Below are 7675 nucleotides of genomic sequence, written 5' to 3' on the forward strand. Positions count from 1 at the left end.
AATAAATATTTATGGTTGAATATCTATACTATATATAAAAGCACGTATATTCAAATTTGGGTCTGTCGACAGACCCATTTTTCAGCGAAAAAATTAGTGCCCATTTTTTTCTTTCCGTACGAAAAATTTTAAATATAAGAATAAAAATAGAAATTCCGTACGAAAAATTTTAAATATAAAAATAAAAATAGAAATAGAAACAGTAATGAATACGTAAGTTCTCTATAACAAATTACTGATGTGAAAATTCTAAAATATAAATTTTTCTATTTAATTTCTATTTTTATTCTTATAACAGATTACGGGTGTGAAAATTATATAAAAGATATTTTTCTATTTTATTTTAAAATATCTTTTTTAGATATTATCTATTTAATTTCAAAATATATATTTTTTTAAGATAACGGATTTATTTTTCTATTTAATTTCAAAATTTTATTTCCTATAACAGATTTTATTTTTTATTTAATTTCAAAAGTAATTTTTGCATTAGAGATTATTATTAATTATTTATCGTTTAAAGCATATCTTTCTTAATAGCGTGATTTATTATTTTAAATTTTTTAGATACATATTTGTAATCATATAAAATATGGCCTAAAATTAAAAATAATTTAAAAATTATAATTTTTATAATATTATTACGTGCATTTGCATGTTCCTTTTACTAATATATATATATATATATATATATATATATATTAATATATATATATATATATATTAATATATATATTTATATACACTAGTAAATGTACATGCAAATGCACGTAACAATTATTAAATTTATTTCAAATCAATATAAATTTGTACATTATATAATATCCAAAATTTTACAATAAATTATATTTATAAATTAATATGTTATATTTATTAGAAAATATTTACAATATCCTACAGTGTTTCTTTTTATATACATTGAATATTTTTATATACTTTTTAATTTTTGATGAATCAAATTTAAATATGTGTTTTAAACTAAAAGCATCAAATTTTATCACATTTAAACTCAAATTTTAATTTTAATGTAAAATAGATGATTGGAATGCTATTTTTTAACAAATTGATCTTAACCGTTTGTTTTTATTGAAATATTTTTTAACAAATTGATTATAATCGTTTGTAGGATTGAATTTGTAGATGGATAGGAATGCTATTTTTAATAGATTGATTATTTACTATTCTTATTTGGATATTTTTTTAACAATTGATCATAACCATTTATAGAATAGTTTTTATATAAGTAAAGATTTAATAGATTGATCATAATCGCTCATTTTTATTTGAGATATTTTAACAATTAATCATAACCATTCATAGGGATATTATTTTATTCATTTTGGATTCCGTCTGTCATTGTCGGAATTCTCATAACTGTTCATTTTTATTTGAGATCTTTTAACAAATTAATCATAACCATTCATAAGGAATATTATTTTATTCCTTTGGATTCGTCTGTCATTGTCAGAATTCTATACGCTTTTATATATGTATAGATAGAGTTGAGCTGGAATACTATCGATAGCAAACGGCTCCGTTGCCACCCATTGTTTTCGATGATGGATCTCCAAATCGACGATCAGCACCGTTGAACACAATCTATACCACTTGAAGTGTTAAAAATCAAATTTCATATATTTTCGATATGTTCTCTTATCCATCAAGTAGACACAAAATGAACGACAGAAAAATGAATACTCTTTAAAAAATGATGATAGGGTCTTGTAATCAAGATTCAAGAGTATAGATCTTGTTTTAAATAGTTTAAAGAATTTTCTAACAAAAATTCAATTGATTTGGATATTTTTACGCCGTCAAACAAGAAAACGTCTCATATCGACCATTAAAATTACAAATTTTGAAACCCTTTGATCATTAGGCAAATGATGTCAAAGAGATTTGAAATTTGATTTCTAAACACTTCAAGTGCTATAGATCATATTCAACGGTGCTGATCGTCGATTTGGAGGCTCTATTATCGAAAACAAATGGGTGGCAACGGAGCCCGTTTGCCATCGATAGTATTCTAGTACAACTCTATATATATATATTAATTTCTATGAATCAAAATTTGAGGCCCGAGAAAACCTGGTTCATAACTGGCTTACTATCTTCACGGCCGAACCGGTTTGGCCCGTGTTTTAAATTTTTAATACTCGATATGGTGGCTCGATCCGGGCATTTTGGACCAAGCTCAAGCTTCAACTGCGGATAAAAAGTTTCAGGTTCGAACCTGGCCTGGCTCAGGTGTTGCTTGGGTCTAAACCAAAAGCAATATCTACTAAGAAACAGTAATTAGAATTTAGAACACGAATCGGTTCATATTTTCTGGGCCAATGTGGATGAGCAAATTCTAGATTTAGATAATGGCAGTAATATTTATTCAATCTACGAAACATCAAATTTCATTTCGACTACCTAAATGTTGCATCAAACTCGATTGATCAAATTGGAAATTAACTCACATTTGCGTACTAAGTTAAAAAGGTAACACAAACATGAGTTTAAGCCCAACTCATTTCATGTGCTTGTCTACATAGATTAGTTGTTCATGTTCTTTGATTCACCCTCCAATTTATTCTACGTTTCTTTCTTTCCATTTCCTGCTTTATTCTAGTTTCACTCAACTTCCCCATTAATATCCAAACAAGTTAGGATCCATTTATGAAGAGATCTGGAAAAAAAGAAAAAAAGAAACAAAAACAATGATTGATTCTTCTGTACATGAAAAAAATTACATATTTACAAGACATTGGAGTCATTTTCACAGCAATATCTCAAACAAGCTCAACAATCTTTCAAATCTAAGATTATTGCGCCAGCAACGCTAGTTTCGGCTTGATCTCTTTCTCTACAAACTGCGCGCTTTTACGTTCTCTATCAATTTCACAAGCTAAACTGATTAACTACTCTAAATATATTAACACCGTGACGAAAAGAGGAGGGGGGAAAGAAAAAGGCTTGCTATACTTCACAAGGCACGATTTCGATGGACGAGACCGATCTATTCGAACGGGACGCACACGAGCCGTCCCTCTCGAGGGAGTAAGTGATAAGCAGCTTTACTACTTGCCTGTATCGCCTCCTGTACGTCGGGAACTTCGAAATGCTCCTCGTCATGCCAACCAACCTGGCGACCATTTTACATTCATACGTGAAAAAGGCGCAGTGAGCAAACAGAGAACATCTTGTCAATTGAAGAAAGAATTTGACGAACAGATGAAGTTCAATTCAGAAAAAAGGCCATTTGGTCTATTAAAATAGCTCACAAGTAGGAGCTGGTTCCCAAACTCGTGCTTAAATCGATCTTTATTAAAGAATTGATCACTTGTGTAGTAATGCAGATATAAGAAACCAATGACTAACACGGAGAAGATACAAGAATGCGATCACGTAAAATAATAACATATAAGATATTTAGTTCGATGCGAATGAATGAGAATATATGCAACTCAAAAGACCTAAATTAACGCACGAAATTCTGCACCTCGATCAACTTTCCTGACAAATGATTCAGCAATCGAATTGCTCGTTCACGACTGAATATTAATGCGCAATCAATAAACAGATTTAGACATAACATAATATTTCATACCTTCTGCTGATGGCCTGAATCTGAGCAGCCCTCAGTGGGTCATGAGGAACGGCCGAACCATTGTCCCAAGAATTCCCGTCAGCGATGTTACCGCTGAAGAGAACTGATTTCTCCAAGAACCTCACTTCCTCCTCCCTCAATTTAATGGCCTGGATTTGCTCCTTCAAAACTATAACCGGATGGAAGAACCAGTCCAAAAGCCGGTCTTGCGGGCGGTTATGATGAGTAACCTCCGTCCCACCGCTGAGCATTAGACCGCCCGATCCGGTTTTGATGGAGTAGAGAATAGTGTGGAGTAAAGCGTAAGAAGGTAGTCCGAGGCTGACCGTCTCTTGGGCGCATCCTTTTGTTCTGAGCCACTCGTATAGACCGAATGGTGTTATGACACTTGCATCAACTAATTCCTTGCCCCTTATTTCGCAGGACTTCATTATGTCTTCCCATATCTGTCAATGAAAAGCATTCCGAGTCACGCCTCAGATGATAATTAAAATTCGCTTCAGCGATTGTGCAAACCAAGAAGTTATATTACGCAATTTTTTATTTTTATTTTTTGCAAAGACAATCTTCCGCTTCGACATGAAGCGCGGAAACAAGCATTAAAGATCCTTGATTCGTAAAACAGCTCAGACGAACAACTCGGGACGATGAAAACCAACCTGCACCATTTTCACTTCTTGTATTGCCTCTCTAACTGATCTCGAAGGAGCCAAGTTTGGGACCAACATGGCAGGCGCTGCCGATGAGCTTGGAGTGGACCTAATTCCTTTAGAAATACTTGCTCCTACGGAAAACTCCGTAGAGTTAGATGCTTTCCTCTTTCGGTATTGGGGCCTGGCTAGGTAGTGAAAAGCCGTAGTCAAAAAAGAAAGTAAAAGGAAAAAGATAAAATGAATATTTTACAGAGAATGACGCGAAAGGAGTACGTAAAAATGAAACACAATTACTTTGGAAGGATAGAGCCCTCTTTCAGATAAAGCCAATCATTAGTGTATTCATCAAACGCTGAGACCATGGCAACTACGTAGGCTACTCCCCTTTGGAAAGATCTCTCCTGCATTAAGCACCACAAATTATGTCTTAACAAAATACGAGAGATGCAACGGAGTTTTAGCTCATGATCACACATCAAGAGGCCAAAAAAAAAAAAAAAAGAAGAAAAAACAATGCCATTACCTCAAGTTTGTTGAATCATCAAAATTCAAAATAGTAGTTTGTTTTGAATATAAAAAGTTTTTTTTTTTTTGAAGCTTGTATTTTAACAAATTCAACGTATACATGTGAGCAACTTAATGTCTTCGAGGGGCCGTATACGAATAATTTTGAATGTTCACGGGAACACGCATAAATATCTCCATAAATAATAGAATATGTTATACCTGAAACACAACAACAGATCCATACAGCCCAATAAAGATGCTCGACACAATAGCCAATACGACGCTCCCCACGACAACGAGAGGCCAGAGAAGGATGGCCAGGCCGGCGATCGGCACACAAGCTGTTTCAAGAAAGGGGCCTTCTCTACTTATAAGGTCATGTAGCAACCTCTGCCACCCCTTGAAAAGCATGTAAGGGCTCTTTATCAGTGCTATAACCGTGTAAAGCGGTATGTCGACTATTAAGCCCATCAGGGCCACAAGAATACATGCCGGCACATCCACCAACCTGCATAAAAATGATTCGTGATCATACAACCATTAGTTTTAGATTGCTAATTGGCCTCACTTTCCAAGGGCGCTGATGCCAAAGTACGAAGAAACAAAATATACCTCAAGAGATTATGTTTACCAAGAAATTCTTTAAAAACTGTAAAATGCGAAATTTGATCCATGCGGCCTCGATATTCAGAAGTAGAAGAATTTGCGAAAATGCTTCGTTGAGAATAGGATACTTGAAGTGGTTTCACATTTAAAACCCAATTCATAGCTCTTTCAAATTTCTCCGAATCAACAAAGATCACGACACGACACTATGGCAAATACCTTTTAGAACGTATTCACGACAAAATCACGGAGGAAATAAGTGATACCTGATTGAATGGGGCTGATGATTGTGGGAACTTTCACGCAATTCTTTCAGGTAGAGTGGGTAAGAGTGGTAGCATATGTCGGCAAAATCCCTAACTACCGTGCAACTCCCTTTGATTGTTCCCCATGTTCCGTCCTGGTAAGTTGCCAAATAGAACAATGCTGCGAAATCCGCAATGAAATGAAATGAAAAAAAAGCTTACACAGAATATGAAAATTTCCTCTTTACCACAACGCCATGGAGGAACTTCTTTGTTTCGCTGTCCTGTCGAAAGGCCTCGAATGTGGAGACCCATGGTGCGAAGAAACCGTAGCCGACCCCAACTAGAATGCTCCCGAAAATGCTTAGAGCCAACCAGAGAGCGAACAGAATGGGCAGAACGAAAAGAAATGCGAATTTCAGAGCCGAATTGATATAATTAGTCCTGCAATCAAGATGCAAAGTCTCAAATAAGTACAATCAATCATCTCTTTAGTTGTTCTTCGTAGTGTTCGGTCGCAGAAGTTTTACAACAAAACTAAGCATGGAGAGGAAGGATTCTTCTCAAACCTACTTGCAACTTTAACATCTAATAACCATTCTTGGAAACAAATTGAGGAGTGTCTAGAACCTTCCTCTGGAAATTGTGAGAAGGATCCAATTACCAACACATTCGGAATCTTCAAACATCTAACAAGTGGCAATTATTGTACTAAAGAGTCCATCATATGAATATTACAACAGCAAAAAGAAACATAGAAAGGAAATTATTTTTAACAAAAAGAACAACTTGTGTAATACTACAAAAAGATCTAATATTCCCTAAACTGTTCTCTGCTATCATTGCAATAATTGCATATTAATAGCTAATTGAATACTAATAGCTCGTTAAAATGGGTGATAAAAATTAGATTTTAGCAAGAACCCACTAATCAAACATGTATTTACCACCTTAATAAGCCAATAAAATCAAAATCTCTCCCGAAAAAAGAACAACGAAAACAGAAAAAAGAAAAACTAAAGGAGAGAACTTTAAAAAATAACTCAACAGGAAATTTTTTTTAAAAAAAAAAGGCTCACTTGATGAGAGAATAAACGGTCCACGCGACGTGCCATGGTAAGAGGCCGAGTATCACCCCTACGTTCCCAATTATCAGAAGCGCCGCAGCAACAGGACCAACTAACAAAGCTGCAAAAAAAAGAAAAAGATCGAAAACACCAAAAAGAAACCATCTTTACGATCAAACACGAGAAACCCACATAATATATCTCAGAAAGAAACAATCTTTATGGTCTAAAATCAAAATAAAACCAGAAATAAAAATGAAAGGTACTCGTTTAATTGGGTTTTGAGGTACAGAGATAAAGGAGAGACCTTTGAAGCCTCCGAGGAAGAAGGCGGAGCAAAAGGCGAAGACGACATAGGCGACCCTCAGCGATTGCTTCAGCGAATCCAACGGCTCCGAGTAGTTGGCGACAACCCAACTCTTCAACGAATCCAACGGCGACGAAGAGGAGGTCGACATTGATGAAGTGGAGGAGGAGGACGATTACGACGAAGCATAAGAAGATAAAGAGAGAGAGAGGGAGAGAGAAAGAGCGCGAAGAAAACGAAGAGAGAGAGAGAGAGAGAGAGAGAGAGAGAGAGAGAGACTAAGAACAAATAGAAGAGGAGGAGAAATAAATAAATAAAGAAAAAAATCTTCTTTTTTTTTTTTATAATTCGTCGGTTTGAATCAAGGTGGCGTATTTATATTTGTTGCGACAAATTGACAAAGAAAAATCGCTGCTTGTAGAAGCGCTCCTGGTCAAAGCGACGGCTCAGTTCCTCTGGAAGAAAAAAAAGACCCTTCCTTTTCCTTTTCCTTTTTCAGAACAAGCAGCAATAATAATAACAGTAAATAAAATACATCCGGATTTTGCGTTGGAGAGAATTGGGAGCCTCACAGCGCCTCAAAATCAACGGTCCGTTCCGCGTTCAAATTATGAATATTTATTTAATAGCCGTTGGAGCCGTGGTGGCTGGTTGAGACTTGAGACGTGCTAGTTTTCCTTTATACTTCGCAGGGA

At 35.0% G+C, this 7675-nt stretch overlaps 1 protein-coding gene across 1 annotated transcript; it reads right to left on the minus strand.

Annotated features, from left to right (window-relative positions):
- On the minus strand, nucleotides 2694–7212 carry LOC109725038 (uncharacterized membrane protein At3g27390-like). The gene is made up of 9 exons (XM_020254089.1): nucleotides 6981–7212; nucleotides 6686–6794; nucleotides 5855–6050; nucleotides 5628–5761; nucleotides 4975–5263; nucleotides 4543–4649; nucleotides 4255–4429; nucleotides 3596–4041; nucleotides 2694–3130 (listed from the first exon to the last, which is right to left on the minus strand). The coding sequence occupies exons 1-9, from the start codon at nucleotides 7129–7131 to the stop codon at nucleotides 2965–2967; spliced, it is 1773 nt and encodes a 590-aa protein (XP_020109678.1). The 5' UTR covers nucleotides 7132–7212; the 3' UTR covers nucleotides 2694–2964.

The sequence above is a fragment of the Ananas comosus genome, linkage group 2, assembly GCF_001540865.1.
Source record: "Ananas comosus cultivar F153 linkage group 2, ASM154086v1, whole genome shotgun sequence".
Taxonomy (NCBI): Eukaryota; Viridiplantae; Streptophyta; class Magnoliopsida; order Poales; family Bromeliaceae; genus Ananas; species Ananas comosus.

Coding starts and splice junctions, on each gene's coding strand:
- LOC109725038 (XM_020254089.1), bottom strand. CDS start 7,131: ATGTCGACCTCCTCTTCGTCGCCGTTGGATTCGTTGAAGAGTTGGGTT. Junction 5,264..5,627: donor CATCAGCCCCATTCAATCAG/GTATCACTTATT, acceptor ATTTTTATGCAG/GTTGGTGGATGTGCCGGCAT. Junction 4,042..4,254: donor AAGAAGTGAAAATGGTGCAG/GTTGGTTTTCAT, acceptor TTTCATTGACAG/ATATGGGAAGACATAATGAA.